General features: G+C 47.6%; 1 protein-coding gene across 1 annotated transcript in view; it reads left to right on the plus strand.

Moving 5' to 3' along the window:
- Positions 1 to 18,087, plus strand: part of DICER1 (dicer 1, ribonuclease III) — a 2,611,056-nt gene extending 2,592,969 nt beyond the window's left edge. The window contains exon 27 of the mRNA XM_069637684.1: positions 15,502 to 18,087. Coding sequence (XP_069493785.1) covers positions 15,502 to 15,667 — 166 coding nt within the window. The 3' untranslated portion in view covers positions 15,668 to 18,087. The remainder of the gene's footprint in view (positions 1 to 15,501) is intronic.
- Positions 18,088 to 20,642: the final 2,555 nt, after the last annotated feature.

The following is a 20,642-nucleotide window of genomic DNA, read 5'->3' on the forward strand; positions in this document are numbered from 1 at the left end:
AAGACTCCTTCCCAGGGACTCTCCCGCGTGGGAGGGACCGGCCAGGTCCTTCTACCGGCACGTGCCCCGAGGCGGCCTTCGGGTCGAGAGGTCCTCGGATCCTCCCGGGCGCAGTGTCGAGGGACTGGAAGGTTCTTGTACCGGATCTACACCCGAGGGGCTACGTCCTTTTACTGGCACAATGGCTGAGGGGCTATGCCCTAATACCGGCAATACATCGAGGGGGCGCCTAAACACAGCTCTACAAACCCCCGGTGTCAGAGATGCTCAGGTCCTAGGCGCAGGAGCGACGCAGTACCAACCACCCCCTCAATGGTTTCAGTGCCTGCAAGACAGAGCTTAACACAGGCCTCCTCAACCAGAGCGGGGAAGGAGGGTTAGGGTCTCGATGGTTGGATAGGTAAAGGGATTTTAGGATTACCGGATAGAGGGTTGGGAAGAAGTCATGGATAGGACTGGGGATTTTAGGGTAAACGATGCCTGCACACTTTCCTCAAATTGGCTGATGGAGCTGCCGTAACACCTCTACATGTAAAGGTGCCGCCACCCTCACCAGACCCCTTGAACCAACCTGAAGGTGCTCTTTCGAGCCTTACAACAACATACCAAGGTAGCAACAAACAATTGTTGACATTAGCCCATTACAGTTTCATGAACACAGTCTCATGTACTAGCACACTTAGCTTTGCTTTAGTCCTTAACGTCCAGTCCTGCAAGACTGTCAAGTCCTGTGCCACGTCCTTGCAGTCCAAGATTCAGGTTCGCATCGGGTTCAAACTAAAAGAAAACAAAGGACAAGCATTAGCGTTGTCAAACGTTCTGCTGATCTCACACTTTCATGCAAACTCTCTCAACACGCGTTCAGGTCTTGGAATAAACAATCCAGGAATTTTAGGGTGCGCTGCCGCACGTGGCTTATCTTTTGCCCAAAAACACGGTCTTCCCTCAGACCGGGTGTCAGAACGCGGTCTTTCCTCAGACCGGGTTCCCCATTCAATCTCACGCGCCCTTCCGGCGCTTTTCCCAAGAGATGGATGCACTCGAAACCATGCACATTAACAAACACGACTTTCCCGTGAATCCGCCCACTTAGCTTTTGCGTGATCCGCAGGGGCTCTGGAAGGGGTCGGGATATGCCCCCTGCGCTTCCCCTAGGATCCCTGACTCTCCCTGGGGTGAGCGGCACTTATCTTGTGTATGCGAGGGGCCGGATCGTGGTTCCTGTGGCTCTTGGCCCCTCGCGTATGGATTCCGGGGAGCTGCTGGGCTCACGTCCTCTCTCCTCGGCGTCTCGAGCACAAGCCCCGTGCCTCGGGGCTTGCACATGCGCATTCGTCGCGTGCCACACCCAGCGCGGCTTCCCATTGGCTCGCGGGCCCGCGAAGCCTGCTGGGAATTGTAGTTCCGGCGGGCAGAACGCTGGATCTGTCTGCAGAAAGGGCACAACAGCCCTTTAAAGTACGGAAACCCTTTGGATCCGGGTTTCTTCATGGTCCCAGGCCCCACAGTCCCAACAGTACTGGGCCCAAGGCCAGTCTTACCCCTGTCAGCACTCCCCCTCCCACGGAAGGCAGGTCCCCCAGGTTTTTCAGGGCAGTTTTTGTGAAAAGTGTGCAGCAATCGTGGGGCATGTACATGGTGTGAGGGTTCCCAGGAGCGGTCTTCTGGCCCGTATCCAACCCAGTCGATTAAATAATAGACCTGGCCATTCCTTTTTTTAGAGTTCAGAATTGCTCGGACTTCATATTCCGGCTCCCCCTGTACAAGTACCGGGGGTGCTTTTTGAGTGCGTATCCCAGGCGGGGCTGGTTTCACCAGTGACGTATGGAAAGTCGGGTGGATTTTCATCTGAGAGGGCAGGGCCAGTCGTACTGCTACTGGGTTGATTACTTTCTCGATGCTAAATGGGCCTAGATAGCGAGGTTGTAACTTTTTTGGTCCCTCTAATCGTAAGTTACGAGTGGACAACCATACCAAATCGTTTTTATGATATACAGGGCTAGCACGTCGATGTTTATCAGCATAAGTTTTGTACACCTTTTTGGCTTTTATGAGATTATCCTGCACCTCCTTCCAAACCTGCTCTATTCCGATCCGTTGTCCTGCTATCGTAGGCAGTGCCGTTTCTGCTGTTGGGACGGATGAAGGTAAAATCCGTGGATGTCTTCCATACAAGCAGAAGAACGGGGATCGTTTTGTGGAAGAATGAACAGCATTATTATATGCCATTTCTGCTAGCCAAGTATGTTGAACCCATGTTGTCTCCCGTCCTGCGGCTAAGCAACGCAGGAACTGCTCAAGCCCCTGGTTCACACGTTCGGTTTGGCCGTCCGTCTCGGGATGATATCCCGAGGATAACCGAATTTCCATACCAATGATGTTACAAAATTCGCGCCAGAACCTGGAGGTGAACTGTGGACCCCTATCTGTGATTATACGGCATGGAAGGCCATGAAGCCGAACCACGTTTTGCAGGAACAATTCGGCGATTTCTTTAGCTGTTGGAACCCCTTTGCAGGGGATAAAATGAGCCATTTTAGAAAAGGCATCCACTACCACCAGTATGGAGGTAAAGCCCTGCACTTGTGGAAATTCAACTATTAGATCCATGGTAACTGTATGCCAAGGAGTAGTTGGTGTTGGCAGGGGACGTAGGAGGCCTGCTGGTTTCTGGTGATCGGCTTTGTTCCGGGCACATATTGCACACTGTCGTACGTATTGCTGGACATCAAGCCGCCACTTTGGCCACCAAAAATGTCTCCCCACCAATTCTAAAGTCTTTGCCTTACCGGGATGACCCGCTAGGGAGGAATCGTGGCACCATGACATCGCCTGTTTTTGTAGTTGGGGTGTAGGCAAGTACAATGATTGCCCATGATATGGGAGTCCATCCAAAATGGTGTGCTGAGGGTCCTGCTTGCACCATTGGTGGAGATCATGCACGGAAAGTTCCTTTTGGATGCTCTCAAAGATGTTGGTAGCTAAACCCAGTATTTGCTCTGGGGGGACTATTGGCTGAGACACGATTTTTACTTCCTCAGAGACCTTATCTGGATAGCGGGACAAAACGTCAGCTTTACGATTGTTTGTTCCAGGTCTGTATGTGATTATAAAATCGAATTCTGTGAAATACTAGGCCCAACGCAATTGACGTGGACTCAAGGTCTTGGCAGTCCTAATAAACTGAAGATTGCGATGGTCGGTAATAACCGTCACTGTGTGACGTGCCCCCATCAAGTAGTGCCGCCATTCGCCAAAGGCTGCCTTTATGGCCAATAGTTCCCTGTCTGCAATGATGTAGTTGACTTCTGCTGGAAGCAGCTTTCTTGAATAATAGGCTACTGGGTGTAAGAGCCCCGTCTGAGGATCACGTTGGGACAAAACAGCTCCCAGCGCATGGCTGGAAGCGTCCGTTTCCACCACAAATGGCTGGGACAAGTCCGGATGTTTCAATACCGGTGCATCGGTAAAGGCCTTCTTGAGCCGTTGAAATCCCTGCTCAGCCAAGGTGTCCCAAATAAACGGGCAGCCCTTGCGAAGAAGTCTCGTGATTGGAGTAACCAGCTCAGAGAAATTCTGGACGAACCGTCTGTAAAAGTTTGCAAATCCTAAAAAGGATTGTATGTCTTTGACATTGGCTGGCGGGGGCCAATCTAGAATGGCCTTCACCTTTTTTGCATCCATTTGTACGCCTGTCGGAGTAAGGTAGTACCCCAAGAATTCCACGGTAGTACGGTGAAACTCACATTTCTCGAGTTTGGCATATAAATGGTTTTCCCTTAACTTTTGTAAAACAGCGCGTACATGCTGAACGTGATCTTCTAGGCTATGGGAATAAATGAGGATGTCATCGATGTACACGACGGCACATACGTCCAAATATTCCCGAAGAACCTCATCTAGGAAATGCTGGAAGGCAGCAGATGTGTTACAGAGACCAAATGGCATAACCTGATATTCGTACAATCCGAATTTTGTTCGGAAGGCGGTTTTCCACTCGTCACCTTCGCGCACCCGCACAAGATGGTAAGCCCCACGAAGATCCAGCTTGGTATAGATAACCGCATCCCTAACCTGATCTAGAAGGACGGGGATGAGCGGAAGCGGGTAACGGTTTTTGATGGTTATCCGATTCACCCCGCGGTAATCTATGCAAGTCCTGAGTTCTCCGGACTTCTTCGGTACGAAGAACAAGGGAGAAGACACTGGGGAATTAGAGTGTCTAATAAAGCCATTTTGCAAGTTGGCTGTAATATATTCCTGAAGGTGTTTGTTTTCAGCCTCGGTCAAGGCGTATATGCGGCTGCACGGTAACGTTGCCCCTGGCTCTAAATCGATCCGGCAATCGAATGGCCGATGTGGGGGCAGGGTTTCAGCGGCTTTCTTATTGAAGACGTCTACAAAGTCCGAATACTCTGTGGGTAGTTCTTCTAAGCGCGCTTCGGGTTGAACATCGGTAATGCCTGCGAGTTGACAGGCCGCAGCCACCGGCTGTTTACAATGCTCCCGACAATAAGGAGAGCTAAACTTTATCAAACCGGAGGTCCAACAAACCAGAGGATCATGTTTTCTCAACCAAGGTAACCCTAAGATAAGGCCGAACTGCGGGGCAGCAATTAAGTCGAAGGTAACGTATTCCCAATGCCCAATACCACAATTCAGGGTCACTAAACGAGTGTTATGTGTGATGGGTCCCGAGCATAAAGGTGTACCATCTACCGCGCGTACGGGCTCAGGTTTTGCCTTTTGCTGGATAGGGATACCCAACCTGGCCGCAAACTGGATATCTATAAAATTACCCATTGCCCCCGAGTCAATCAACATGGTGACCTCTTTTGAAATTCCCTGAAAACCAAGACACCCCCTTACCGAAATGTGTGGGGCAAAATTGGGGCTACCTTCTATCGGGGCCCTGCAATCAATCAGGCTCGACCGGGTGACCCCCACTACTGACGAGCCGAGGCGTTTCCCTGAGTCTTGGGCTTTGTGGAGCATTCACGAACAAAGTGTCCGGACTTCCCACAGTACATGCATACACCATCCTTTCTCCTTCGTTCTTTTTCTTCCTTTGGTAGGGGACCACGAACCGACCCAATTTGCATCGGCTCGTCTCCATCGGACTTGTCCATTGACCCTCGTGCCCCTTTAAATTGGTCAAACCTTGCTGCTGGACGTGACTCTCCTTTCCTCCTATCCCCCCGTCGCTCCGCTTGACGATGATCCAATCGCATAGCCAGATCAATCATATCCGAGCATTCTCGGGGTTGGGGGTCAACTTGGGCAATAAGATCTTTCAAATCATCCCTCAATCCCTGATAAAATAGGGACATGCTTTTTTCGCGTGGCCATTCGGCTTCGGCTATCAACCGATTGAACTCAGTGACATATGTCACTAGTTCCTTATTTCCCTGCCTCAATGGCAGCAATTCCCGATCCTTATACAGGGTAGCAGCCCTACGATCAAATATTTTCTCAAATTCACTGAGAAACTCGTCCCAATCATAAAGGATAGTATTGTCTTTTTGGACTAAGGGATTTGCCCATGCTGCTGCGTCTCCTGTGAGATAGGAGATAACGAAAGCAGTCCTAGACTGATTGGATCGGAATGCTGCCGATTTCGTAAGGAAATGGAGGCGGCATTGCGTAATAAAGGTAGAGAATTTCTGCGGGTCTCCTGCATAACGCTCGGGTGGAGCCAGAGGAATCAGAGGCTCTGGGGTGACTTGCACCTGTACTGGTGCGTGACCCGGCAATGGTGCTGTTTGCGCGGTCAGACTCCGTACCTGCGCTGACAATGTGGCATAGTCCTGTCTGGACACCGCTAGTTCGCTTTGCAGGTCCTGCAAAACCTTGGCGATCTCTTCCATAATGGTGATGGGGGTTGGCTACACCACTCAGGCGCCTGAATATACGTGGGCTTGTGCTTCTGTCAGAGATGCTCAGGTCCTAGGCGCAGGAGCGACGCAGTACCAACCACCCCCTCAATGGTTTCAGTGCCTGCAAGACAGAGCTTAACGCAGGCCTCCTCAACCAGAGCGGGGAAGGAGGGTTAGGGTCTCGATGGTTGGATAGGTAAAGGGATTTTAGGATTACCGGATAGAGGGTTGGGAAGAAGTCATGGATAGGACTGGGGATTTTAGGGTAAACGATGCCTGCACACTTTCCTCAAATTGGCTGATGGAGCTGCCGTAACACCTCTACATGTAAAGGTGCCGCCACCCTCACCAGACCCCTTGAACCAACCTGAAGGTGCTCTTTCGAGCCTTACAACAACATACCAAGGTAGCAACAAACAATTGTTGACATTAGCCCATTACAGTTTCATGAACACAGTCTCATGTACTAGCACACTTAGCTTTGCTTTAGTCCTTAACGTCCAGTCCTGCAAGACTGTCAAGTCCTGTGCCACGTCCTTGCAGTCCAAGATTCAGGTTCGCATCGGGTTCAAACTAAAAGAAAACAAAGGACAAGCATTAGCGTTGTCAAACGTTCTGCTGATCTCACACTTTCATGCAAACTCTCTCAACACGCGTTCAGGTCTTGGAATAAACAATCCAGGAATTTTAGGGTGCGCTGCCGCACGTGGCTTATCTTTTGCCCAAAAACACGGTCTTCCCTCAGACCGGGTGTCAGAACGCGGTCTTTCCTCAGACCGGGTTCCCCATTCAATCTCACGCACCCTTCCGGCGCTTTTCCCAAGAGATGGATGCACTCGAAACCATGCACATTAACAAACACGACTTTCCCGTGAATCCGCCCACTTAGCTTTTGCGTGATCCGCAGGGGCTCTGGAAGGGGTCGGGATATGCCCCCTGCGCTTCCCCTAGGATCCCTGACTCTCCCTGGGGTGAGCGGCACTTATCTTGTGTATGCGAGGGGCCGGATCGTGGTTCCTGTGGCTCTTGGCCCCTCGCGTATGGATTCCGGGGAGCTGCTGGGCTCACGTCCTCTCTCCTCGGCATCTCGAGCACAAGCCCCGTGCCTCGGGGCTTGCGCATGCGCATTCGTCGCGTGCCACACCCAGCGCGGCTTCCCATTGGCTCGCGGGCCCGCGAAGCCTGCTGGGAATTGTAGTTCCGGCGGGCAGAACGCTGGATCTGTCTGCAGAAAGGGCACAACAGCCCTTTAAAGTACGGAAACCCTTTGGATCCGGGTTTCTTCATGGTCCCAGGCCCCACAGTCCCAACAGTACTGGGTCCAAGGCCAGTCTTACCCCTGACACCCGGGTTGAGGCCCGAGGAGCAGGGTAGGCCTTGTGATACACACGCAAGAGTCTTGAACGAGTTCGGGCCCATCGGGCTGAGCAACACGTTGCAGGCACGTGGCAGGCAGCTCAACAAAATGGCTGCTGCGCCAGAGAGGGGCACCCATCCAATGCCATTCCACGAATTCGGGGAAGAACGAGTGTCAAGGTGGGACTGGCCTCAACCAGGTACGTGGCCTACAGTTTACCCCTCATTTGCGCAGGGCAACATTCCTTTGCGTCCATATGGACAGGGTATGCAGCGGCTCCAGCAGCCCCCCGCTACCCTGTCGGTACCCCCTACCACCTCTTTGGCCAGTGAGGAGGTGCTCTTCGACAAGTTTCTCTGCCTCAAGTGATCTCCTCTGATGGGGTTATCATGAAAGACGCAGTCAGGGAAGTCCTCCCCGCCATGCTAGAGGCACCAGACGCCTTAATGGGGCCCCCAGGCCCCGGTGCAGCCACCTCCTCCGGCTCCACAGCCAACTCTGCAACCTCCACCGCCTCCTCAGCCTCTGGCTGCGGTCCCTGTAACCCAGCCTCCGGCGCCATCTACCCCTCCCCCTCCACAAGATCCTCCAGATCCGCAGGATACGGACGAGGAGGAGGATCCGGACACGCCATCCTCTACTAGGGCCTTCCATGAACATCTTGCTGGCCTGGCGGAGTACCTGGGCCTCCCCCAACCCGAGGTCAAACAGCCGGCAGAGGGGGTTCTGGCTGAAGTCCTCACAAGACGCCCCTCTGCCAACAGGGGGATTCCACTGCAAACCGATGTAGTCTCCCTGGCCAAGAAGGGTTGGCTCAAGCCCCACTCAGTCCAGCTGGTCAACCGACGCTTTGACGCCAAGAACAGGCAGATGGAGGGAGATATACTCTTCTCGACCCATCCTCAACCACACTCCTCTGTGATCGATGCAGAATCACTATAGTCCAAGCCTCAGTCCTCAGCCTCCTCCTCTGTGGCGCTGCTAGGCAAGGAGGAGAAGATCTTGGAGGCGTACAGCAAGAAGATCTTCTCCAACACCTCCTTGCACCTGCGTCAGGCCAAAGCAGATGCCATGCTGGCTGCCGCCAACCAACGGTTATGGCGGGAAATTGCGGAATTCCTCCCGGAACTGCCCACCCAATGCCAATCACGCTTTAAGACGGGGCTAGCGGAAAGCCAAGCTTGTGGCGCGTGACCTCATGGAATCCACAGTGGCTCATATCGATACCTCAGGCCGTGCCATTTGCATTGCCACGGACATGAGGAGAACAGCCTGGCTCCGGGCAATGAAATTTAACCCTGATGTCCAAAAGGGCATTCTAGATCTACCATTCGAGGGGGCACCTGGACTCGACAGGAGCAGGAATACCACATCAATTGGTTGGAGCTGAATGCCATCTGGCTAGCGCTCAGAGCATTCCTACCACTTCTCAAGGGCAAGGTTGTCCTCATCCAGACAGACAACTCGACCAGCATGTACTACGTTAACAAGCAGGGAGGCATCAGATCCCCTCTTCTGTGCAGGCTGGCGATCAGCATGTGGGAATGGGCCCTGGAATTTACCTCTCGGCAGTCCACCTACCGGGGGCATCCAAACTGGAGGCGGACAGGCTCAGCAGGCTGGGAGCGGACAATTAGGAGTGGCAGCTAAACGACAGCGTTATTCAGGAGATCTTTAACAGGTGGGGTCACCCCCAAGTGGATCTCTTTGCCACCTTGCACAACAAGAAGTGTCCCCAGTTCACATCCTGGCAGGGTCAGGGCCCCGGCTCTCTGGGCGACGCATTTCACCTCCAGTGGACCGGCATGAAGGCCTACGCCTTTCCGCCCGCTCCCCTGATCCACAGGGTAATTTGCAAGATCAAGGAGTCTCACCGACTCATCATTCTGATAGCTCCATGGTGGCCGGCCAGGCCATGGTTTTTGGAACTACTCAACCTCTCGGAGGTGCCCCCGATGCACCTTCCGACGGGCCCAGTACATCTTCTGGTGCAGCAGGGGTCAGAATCATCCACCCCGCCCCAGGGAAACTAGCCCTCACAGCGTGGTACCTGAGCAGGTAACACTTCAGCACCTCAGCCTCTCACAGGCCAATCTAGAGATCATACAGGGCGCCAGGAGCAGAGCCGCCAGGGCCCAGTACAAAACCAAATGGACCAGATTCTGCCACTGGGCAGACTCCAAGGTAATTGACCCCCTGACCTACAATTTGGATGACATGTTCTCCTTTTCGGCGCACCTTGCTCATTCGGGCGTACAGGTCGACACCTGCCGTACATACCTTGCAGCCATTGGGGCTACAGGAACTCGGAGGAAGGCATTTTTTCTTCCTCCAACCCTATCGTCAAGAAACATCTGACGGGTCTCGCTAGGCTCTAACTGCCCGTCAAGAGACCGCACCCTGTGTGGGACCTTAACATAGTCTTGGGCGCCCTGGCGCACAAACCATTCGAGCCAATGGTGTCCGTGGACATTAGGCTGGTCACCATCAAGACGGCCTTACTAGTCGGTCTTACCTCAGCTCGCAGAGTCAGCGAGATCCTGCGCTGGTCGCCTCTGAACCATATACCACCTTTCACAAGGACAAGATAGTCATGCGGACGCACCCGACATTTCTGCCCAAGGTTCCATCTGCATTTCACTTGTACGAAGAAATAGTCCTTCCTATGTTCTTTTCCGATCCCAAGGACGAAGCACAGAGAGTGCTGCACTGCCTGGATGTCTGCTGTGTCCTAAAGTTCTACTTGGACAGGACCAAGGGCTTCCGCAAGTCAGACGCTCCGTTTGTCACTTTCAGAGGCTCGAGGCCAGGCTATCAATCCTCTAAGGCCTCCATATACCGCTGGATGGTCTCTGCCATCAAAGAAGCGTATCAGGGCCAGCACAAGCCGCTCCTGGCCAACATGCATGCCCACACAGTAAGGGCCAAGGCAACGCCCATTGCATTCCAGCGCCATGTCCCTTGGCAAATCATAAGCAGGGCGGCCACTTGGGCCTCTCCCTCGGCTTTCCGCAAACATTACTGTTTGGATGCCAGCTCTAGATCTGATGCGGCTTTTTGACAGGCGGTTCTCAGGAACCTATTTGCTTAAGGAGGATCTCCTCTCCACCCTGGGGCTACAATCAGTTGTAATCGCCCATACAGTATGGAGGAAAGGGGACAGGACGTAAGAGTAATTATAAGTTACTCACTGCAGTGACTAACGTACTCTTAGTCCATAGTCCCCTTTCCTCCATACGTCCCACCAACCTCCCCCCTAATAATACTGTTGTCATTAGGCAATGTTTAATCTATTGTCTAGGCGTCAATGGGGACTGAGGTGTGATGCCAGAGGGCGGAGTCAGGGCAGTGCATGCTCCCTGGGCCGCGCATCCCTGCGGACCTATGAATTTAAAGGGAAAGAAGGTTTTTTTCTGGTGAAAAAGGTTCCGTGTCCCGTCCCTTGGAAGGGACGCCCATACAGTATGGAGGAAAGGGGATTATGGACTAAGAGTATGTTAGTCACTGCGTTGAGTAACTTATAATTTCTCCATCATGGGTCTGATATGGATTCACATGTGAACCCTCCCTCCGTCCCCTCGACGGCTCTTCTTGGTCATACTGCCACTTAAAGTGCTTACCAAATCTGAAGATGGCTGCCCGAGGTGGGGCTTGGGAGAGGACTGTCATTGGATGGGGGCAGTATGACCCAGAGGACAGTGATTGGTTTACAGGAGAAATACAGTTTTTAAGTGAAACAGTTTTTTCTTTTACTGAGGATTCCCAGTGACGACGGGGAATAATCATGAGCATGTGAATCCATGCAAGACCCATACTGGAGAACAATAGTTACAAGTAAGTAACTTAAACCTTATTTCCCTCCTTCCCTTCATGTTTCAAGAATGCATAATATATTCAGGGTCTTCTCGTGGGTACTATTGTTGACCTACTGTGTGCTTCAGTGAAGTAGGTGGCATGCGTCCACTGCTTGGTATTCTATTCAAGCATGAAATCTATGAAGGATCCAATGCTGGAGAAGTCTTAGTTACTTACCTGTAACTGGATTTCTCCAGCATTGGTATCTTCCATGAATTCACATGCCCCCGCTCACGTACCGTGAGGCTGCTCTAGGAGCAAGCAGTCATCAAATCTAGCAGTCAATCTTAGGGCTCAAAACCTGAAGATGGCCGCCTGGGGTGTAGCTGAAGCCCTTCCACCTCATTGGTTAGTGACAAAAGGGACTAAAATGAGCTGATGGGGCTATAAAAGTGAGTGCCTATCAGTCTTCATTAGCAATATATATTGCTTTTTCCGATGCAACCTTTTTAAAATTACCAGGGTTTTCCAGTCTGACGACGGGGAATATTCAAGTATGTGAATCTTGAAAGATACCGATGCTGGAGAAATACAGTCACAGTTCAGTTACTAAGACTTCTAACTCCATACGACTGACAGCCATGTGTTTGATCCCTCTGACGAAGGATCAACACACTGGGCAAACAAGTAAATTGCAACATTTTAGTAAGGGAAAGAGGATGGGTGGGTGGAATTCATACTCCTTCCCCTTGTGCTTTAACTCCTCTCATGCACCCCCTGTACTCTCATTCTCCCTCTATTCTCACTCCCTCATGCTCTCATTCCCACTGTGGGCTTATTCATCGCTGCACACACATTCCTCCCCACCACCCATTAATTTCTTCATCCATTTCCCCCTGTGTACCCACCCTCTTCCCCCTTTGCACCCATCCTCCCCCAGGTGCACCCATCTACCCCCCTGATCACCCCTTCTTTTACAAAAGGGCTGGTCCTATACACATACATGTTGCATTGTCGGAAGTGGCTGGTGGACCGGTGTGGCTGACGGTGCTGACAAGCCCGTAGGAGGGTCCCTTCTTCTGGCCTGGCCCCCTGCTTGAAAGAGTGTTTGTCCTGCGCTTGGCAGCTTGGTGAGCTCTAGGAACATCCGCATAGTGTGTGGTGAGGGTGTTCAGGATGTTTTGTCGCTCCTCTACCGCATGCAAGCTTGTGCTCCAACTGATCCCACTGGGATCCGCTTGAACAGATAGTATGTAAGGGAACAGGCAGTTTAATTGAGTCACATGGGCTGCGTTTCTGTCACACTCTGCCAACCGTTTCTTACACGGGTGTTTGTTAATTTCCTGGGGCGCTTTGTGGCTTGGAGGGATATCAGGTCTTATGCCTATGATAGCATGCCTGTCTTGTTCCTGCTGGTTTGTGTTTTTTATTCATCTATTTTACCCATCACCAGAGCAGGCACCTCCAAGGGGGTGTCTGAACAATTAATGGCGTATACCTTCCAACATAAAGTTGTTGCTGTGTAAGGTCTTCAAAAAGGCTCCTTTAATCTATGTCTAGCCTGTGGTCTGAGGAACTGGATTACTGGATCCTAGCACCCCTTCTGGGTGTGTGACCCCGACTAATAGTCGGTTGTCTATGATACTAGCATGGAGGTCAGGAAAGGCAGCGTCTTCAGGAAGGTAAAGGAGAACAATCTGATGATGATGATAAGGGAGCACCATTGGCGATCACTAAGGCGAGTGCCAAATTGGACCAGGGAGAATCTGTCAGAAGGATGATGTTAACTTGGCTAATGAAATATCAGTGGAAAGGCACCTTGGAAACTGTATCCCATTATCTGTAGCAGTGTTGAAAGCCTTGCAATCGCCAACTAAGAGTATGGAGAATGTTGAGAAGGGACATTAAGCTGATCAATGGTGATAATCACATGGGGAGTTGGCAATATATTAAGGAAGGAGAGGGTTATCGATGATCTCAATTAAATGTCAAAATAGTATGGATTTTTGTCTGGTGATAGAATCCTTTGATAAAGTTGTGACACAATAGCCCCATATTAGGATAGATAATCAGTGCTAAACTGATGCAAATTTCCCCCTGTGATCCCCTCATGGTCAGCACATCTTGCCAAACTAAGGGTGTCAAAGTTGAAGACCCCATTGGGCTGGGTAGCGGTTGTAGTGCTCATCAGACCTGGGTAGAATCATCTGATAAAGTTGTGACACAATTGCCTCCAGCTAGGATGGGCCATTGGTGCCAAACTGATGTGAATATTATCCAGAGTTATCTCCTTATGGTCAGCACAGTCTGCCAAACTAATGGGGTCGACGTTGAAGTCCCTATTAGGGTAGGTAGTGCTCAGCAGACCTCTGTCATGAATGTCTTGCCTATGTCATCATTAAACTCTGTGTGCTGAAAAATCACTGCCAAAAAAGACTGGGGGTACTGTGAATCTTACTGGCAACCCTATGGCTATTCCGGTCCTGAAGGATATTCATATTATGAAATTGAGTTTTCCCGAGATTCAGGACTCTATTTTAAGAAGTTGTATTATAGATCCGAGAAATTGCATGTTAACTAATGTAAACAAATCTGAGCGTTGGGAATCAAGACAGTCCGTAAGAAATAAGGTCCTCTACTGGTTGCAAGTAAGAACTGGACCCGGGTGCATTAGAATGCAGGACCTTAGATTCCTATGCAGGATACAAGTTATGGACTGATCTACTCAGAATAACCTTGGTTGAATTGTCGTAGGCTGTGGGCAGACTAACCTTCCTGCTTTTTTGAGATGTTGAGACCTTGCAGAAAATGCCTTCTTGTCTCCGTCAGAGTTGTTATTGATGATGTGCCTCATTAAGCATTAACTAAATAAAAAACGCCAGTTTATTAGACACTGTTTCTCTGGTGTACGCAAGGCCCCATTACCCGAGCATGCCTGCTCTTTATGGCATTTCTGTTTTTTGTTGGTTGTGTTTGTACCTCTTTGTTGGGTAGAGCCCTTATGTATTCAGGCCCTTTCAACACTCTATAAATTAAATACAATCAAAATCCTCCCCCCCGTGTAACCATGTTCTCCCATCCTCCCCCCTGTGCACCCATCCTGCCCTCATGTGATATGATATGCTATAATAGGTTATTTATAACATGCTTAATACTCTGAGGTTTCTAACCGCGGACCCGGGGATCAAACCTGTGTTGCTCTGTGTCGTCTTGCTTCCAAGGCAAACATGTTGCCGCTGAGCTATCCTCCCGATGTGCACCCATCCTCCTCCCTGTGCATCCATCCTCCTCCCTGTGCACCCATCCTCCCGCTATGCACTCATCCTCCCCCCATGCACCCATCCTCCCCCCTGTGCTCCCAACCCCCCGTGCTCCCATCCCCCCGTGCTCCCATCCTCCCCCATGCTCCCATCCTCCCCCATGCTCCCATCCTCCCCCCTGAGCCCCCATCCTCCCCCCCTGTCCCCCATCCTCCCCCCCTGTCCCCCATGCTCCCCCCCTGTGCCCCCATCCTCCCCCACTGTGCCCCCATCCTTCCCCCTGCGCACCCATCCTTCCCCCCCTGCACCCATCCTTCCCCCCCTGCACCCATCCTTCCCCCCCTGCACCCATCCTTCCCCCCCTGCACCCATCCTTCCCCCCCTGCACCCATCCTTCCCCCCTTGCACCCACCTTCTCCCCCCTGTGCCTTCATTCTCCCCCCCATGTGCTCGGAGTCTTTCCCCCCCCGTGCTCGGAGTCTCCCCCCCCTGTGCTCGGAGTCTCCCCCCTACCTGTGCTCGGAGTCTCCCCCCTACCTGTGCTCAGAGTCTCCCCCCTACCTGTGCTCGGAGTCTCCCCCCTACCTGTGCTCGGAGTCTCCCCCCTACCTGTGCTCGGAGTCTCCCCCCTACCTGTGCTCGGAGTCTCCCCCCTACCTGTGCTCGGAGTCTCCCCCCTACCTGTGCTCTGAGTCTCCCCCCTACCTGTGCTCTGAGTCCCCCCCGTGCTCTGAGTCTCCCCCCCTGTGCTCTATGTCTCTCCCCCCTAGTCATTCTCCCCCTATAGTGTCATTTTCGACCAGCGCTGTCATTGCTGCCTCTGCATTCTTTCCTATAAATGTAGGATACAATTAACAAAACAATTGCCAAACTATAGGCTTTGTCAATGCGTGTTCCTTATAATGTGCCATAACAGTCTTGTTTTCCTTCTGGAATGAATCAGTGGGTATGAAAGAGTTAGGGGTTGAGGGGTTGTAGAACCCTAGACTACAGGAGTCACTACAATGAATAACTTTACTCCACTGACCAAGGCAGAATTTTGGATCACTGTTCAAGTCTAGATCAAACCTTTTATTGTGTATGCATATTTAACCAATCCTTTCCTTATAGAAGAAACTATATGTATGGATTACGTAGATCCTTAAGTGCATGAACGAGATAGCTATGTTACATTGCCTGTTCTTCCTGTAATGTGTGTTTCTGTGTTCTACAGTCCTGCAGAAAGAACATATGATGGAAAGGTCAGAGTAACCGTGGAAGTTGTTGGGAAAGGAAAATTCAAAGGTGTTGGCAGAAGTTACAGGATTGCCAAATCTGCTGCTGCAAGAAGAGCTCTTCGTAGCCTCAAAGCAAACCAACCTCAGGTTGTGAGCAGCTGAGATGGAAATTCTTTGCTCCCCGTAAAAAGTGAAAATGTTGAGAGGAACAAATTGAATTGAAGACAGAACTTAATATTGATTATTTAAAAACAGTACAAAAATATAACCTGTGCAAAGGTTTTGAAACAATTTGTAGTTCAATAGTTGTTTGCGCAACACAATCTAATCTTCATTCCTAGGTACTTTTGCTTGGGTTTTTCACAAGAGTGCTTTATTGAAGACATTTAGGAAATATTCAAAACTATTTGTCAGCTCATCATGCTTTTTCTGTTTACTTGGCAGCACTACTTTGCTTGGTGTTAAGGCAACGGAGTTTGGTCAAAATCAGTTTTTTGTCTTATAGGTCTCTGTGTTTGTATCAGGTTGTGTATTTACATATGCTTTATGCCATATTGGCAGTAGGTGATAATTCATACCAATAAAATATATTGTTTTAACAAATTCTTGTAATAAATCATACCACTACCCCATATCACCCATTTTGGCCAATCTGATATAAATGTTATATGTGGAAATGTAATATACAATTTTAGTACAGAAACATTCAAGGGTCGGTTTGCTGATTATGTAAGCCCTACCCTTCGTTTATTTAGTAGCAAATCGATAATGCCCCATCTACTGGTACGTAATCATAGTTAAATGCACTCTCTGGAGCATTGCACACATGTACGTATACACACACAAAGTATGCATTTACAGTCCTTAATCTGTGCACTACTGCCAGTCAACAACCAGTTGATGGATTGCACTCTCTATAGTTTGGTATAAGAGCAATGTGCTAGTATGGTCCTGTTTCCTTGTCTTTTATGATTCAAGGTGACTTTTCAAATCATTGCTGCACTTATACGGCAACAGTTTAATAATTTCTAATACTGGTAGATTTCTTGTCAGTTTTTTTGACACAATGCTGTTGTACAAAAATATAGGTTTCTCCATTAAAGACAAAACACAGTTCTAATATTTGTTTACAGCTGATATTTCTTTGTGGAACTCACCAATTTACATTCCCTCCCCTTTTATTTTTTGTTGTGTGTAGTGAGCCAAATAACTTTTCTATTCCATACACCATGATATGCTGAACATTTAAGTACTAAAAAATATAACGCATGTTTTCAATAAACATTTTGACAACCGAGTAATAGATAAATAGTCCACTTTAACATGTTTATACCAGGGAGAAATATTCTTACTAAATCCAGTTTCTTAACAGCAATTGAGTGTAGATTGTTTCCTTGTGGGAAGCATATAGTGATACAAAAACAGACTAATAGTAACTTTAGACATATCACTCTTGAAATATGCTGCCCATTTTATTTTAAAAAATTACTTACTCAACACTTTGAGCACTTCCACAAAGCATTTGTTTAAATTTGTATTGTGCTTTTCATAATGTTGCATGCATGTTTCACCTACCAAAGCTGTTCTAGTATAGCCCATGTGATTGCTCTTTGAAAGAAATTGACGCATATTTGATAAGTCTGTGATTTGTGGTTATTTATTTAGGATATCTTATTGTTATGGGTGGAAAATCATGTTTTTTTAGAGTTTGCCTCAATTATTGTTATTAATTTTTGTAGGCACTCTTCACTGAATACCTCAGGTCTTGTTTTCTTCTGTTTAACATTCATTTTTTTGTTTTGGTGCTATGTTGTATGTATCATGATTGAAATATTAATATGCTTACGTCCGACTCCCTATCATTCTCACCTTGTGGTGGTAGCCTTGCCCCTTCCTGTGGTTGAACTGGAAATTGTGCCTTATCAGACTTTTCATATTTTATTATTGAAATATTGCACATACGTCTTCAGTTATGAAGCAACTGGCTGTACTGGGCTGTGTGTTAACAGATGTAAAGTGTGCTGCCATAGGGCACATATTGCACCCCTGCTCACCTCCGTACACAGAAACTGTCTACATCTTTTTTTTCCCCAAGCTAACTTTTTGTGATTGGATATTACTCAGTGTTCAGAGATTTTCTGTGCTGTCGGTAAACATGCTGTAATTTTCTAGTTGTTTGTGTATTTATTTTACACTTATGAGCTCTAGATTTCAGACATATTGCCACATGTGAGTTCTTTGTAGTTTATCCTAACATGTTGTTTGTTCATGGCATGGTACATTGGCAGAAAGTACATTCCTGGCAGTTTTGCTCACAAATGGTAGTTCACTGGTCATCAAAGTCTCTTAAGAATGAGGGACGTACTGGTAATTTTTCTGTGATGCAGTGTTTTAATAGATCAAGAGAGATTGTGTACCTGATTTGTTGACCGACTGCATGCAAAGGTCTTCTAGTCTTCCATTGGTTCCAATACCATAATCCCAGTATCAAATGACCTAATCACAGTAGACCCATTTCTGTGTTCTCCCATGGCATTCAGGCGCATGAATATTAAAAATAAATTAAAGAGATTTAAGCACTATGAGGTTGGTCATTCTTTCTACTACTAAGTTCTGCTCTGAGATTTTCTCAAGAAGGAATATTAAAATGACTCCCAGTTAGCACTTTTTTTCAAATGTCTTGGTGCTCTGGCACTGTTGATCCCTACAGCCACAGTATCATCACAGGGTCTTTCTCAGTTTCCTTCGCAATTAACTCAGCACTGATTGTTTAATAAGTGAACATGTCTAAGACCAACTTTATTAAAGTGAATTCTCACCCGTTATCGATTTGTTATAAAAAGAAAAGGTTCCAGGGAATGCTCCTGATCTGCAGTGTTCATCAAAAAAACAAATGGTCTACCTTACTCTGAAAATACCTCTATTATCTTTTCTCAGGATGGTTTTTGTGACTCATGCTCTTATAACACAATGTAGCTTGTCTCCCCTCAAAGCAGAAGTACATGTCAACATGTCCATTGTGTGTTCAGTAATCCCATTGGCAAGTGCTTACTTATGCTGAAAGTCTCCATTCCTTGTTGGCATGTGCCATTTCTCACATTGTACGACATACAAAGAGCTGCTGTACACTCTCTAAAAAGGTTGACACTCTCCCCATTAGAGCAAAGGCATCTTCTTTGAAATTCTAATGGCTGCTTTGTTTTGACCAGTTAGCAATTCTTATCCCTTTCTTTGGCTTGGCAAAAGCTCTTATTTTTTGCTATGCTATCTTGATAAACTTATTGACAACGTGTACATTGTGGAGGGACCGAATGTAGGAGCAAGCAAAGGTTACTCAACCTGGTACTTCTGATACTCTTGTCAAAAGGCTTCCTTCTCTTACCAATATACACCCCCATCAATTTTCTTATGAATTGAGAATGGAAGAGTACCGAGGTCATGCTAAAAGGGGTGCCCTGTATTCAAGTCACTATTTACTGTTTCAAACTGCTACAGCAGGTTTCTTTCCAGTCATACCACAATTGATGCAAGGCCTCCACAAGATGAAAATGGGGAGGAAACTTTAAGACTGGTGAGTAACTATTGTTTGCACTGTAACTAGAATACCTCTGAATTTACTGGAAAACATAGAGCTGTGGGCAAAGTATATATTCACTCAATTGTGTGATTCAATTTATTTTTTTCTTTTCCTATTTATGTGATGATTTTTGACTTTTCATAAAACTAAGTGGGTGGAGGGTTTATTACAATTTGAAGTCACAGTTATACACTATGAATATTATCTTTTTATAATGCTAGCGTTGCTTTTGCCCAACTCCCACTAATTACTGTCTCCATTCACCATTTTCAAACTAGTATTGTAAGTTATTTGGGGAAATTGGCCTTTCAGCAATTAACCAAATTATAGAGGTTTAAGATTCCTCATTTTGTCTACCCCAAAGCCTGTAGTAAATATTCAGTGTTCTAACTAAAATCTTGAGTGATAGGGTAAAGTATGGAACCTTATCCTTCAGTGAGTACCAAAAAATAATCCTCTTTGTTTCTGTCGCCATCGAACCACAGTCTTCAGTATCAGAGAAGAACTTTTCAAGAGCATGTGTTCAATTAGTTCACTTTAAATATGTGAACTAATAAGTGTAGCTGTTAGTTTTGTCTGGGTTCCCCCATCACAGAATTGCATGAAATGATCCCTGTAGACACTATTTAGTCACTCCTTTAGCCTAAAGCTTCATATATGGTTCTCTTGCTAAAACTGTAATATCCAAAACCTAGGCAAACTACACGCCTATAACAGTGTTGTTTTACAGTACCAGTGAGACTGGATAGATGATAAATGGAAATAAATACCATACAAAGAGCCATATGTTATACTTCCCCACTGCAAAATGTGGTACCATTAGTTTAGAAAGTAACTATTCTGTGAAGGTCTTCAAGCTTTATTTCTGAGTGCCTACATTGAGAAACAAAACCATTTTTTGTCAATGAAAAATAATTTTCTCCATCGATGTTTTTTTCCACCCTCATCGATGTTTTTTCCACCCTATTAGTAGACAATAAAATATTGAATTTAAAATCAGAAACAGATTCAATTTTAGGGTAGCTGTTAAATCTTGTAGAGCGTTTTCTATATTAATTAGTAATTTGACATCCATCAGATCTATTTTAGCACCTTATATTGATGCTTTCAGGTCCTGTTGTGCTACTAAGGTTCATCATACCTTTGAGATTGACGTGTGATTATGTGTGAAGCTTGTATACCTTTGTCTTCAATTAAATATTCCAGTTTATTCATTTTTTATCACATTGTTTTAATGTAACAATAATTGTACCACTGAACCAGCATCGCAAAGTGACCAAAGTTGTGCATAACTGATGTAGCCACTGCACATTTTCATTTAAATGTGTTTGATTAAAACAGTTATGCTGCCAACTTGTGTGATCTGTTCTGATTTGAGTCGAGTGGTTGTTTCATTATTGTGGCATTAAAGTACAATTAAAAACCATGTGTGGTAATTAATCAGAAATGTGTTATATGGGAGAAGCATGAAACCTATTATTTGAAGCTAAGAATAGTTGAGAATCCAGAGCTGAATAGTGTGCCGAATTGCATGAAACTCTTTAATGTGAAATGGGCTGA

This window comes from Ambystoma mexicanum, chromosome 14 (genome assembly GCF_040938575.1).
Source record: "Ambystoma mexicanum isolate Mex_15411 chromosome 14, UKY_AmexF1_1, whole genome shotgun sequence".
In the NCBI taxonomy this organism is placed as follows: domain Eukaryota; kingdom Metazoa; phylum Chordata; class Amphibia; order Caudata; family Ambystomatidae; genus Ambystoma; species Ambystoma mexicanum.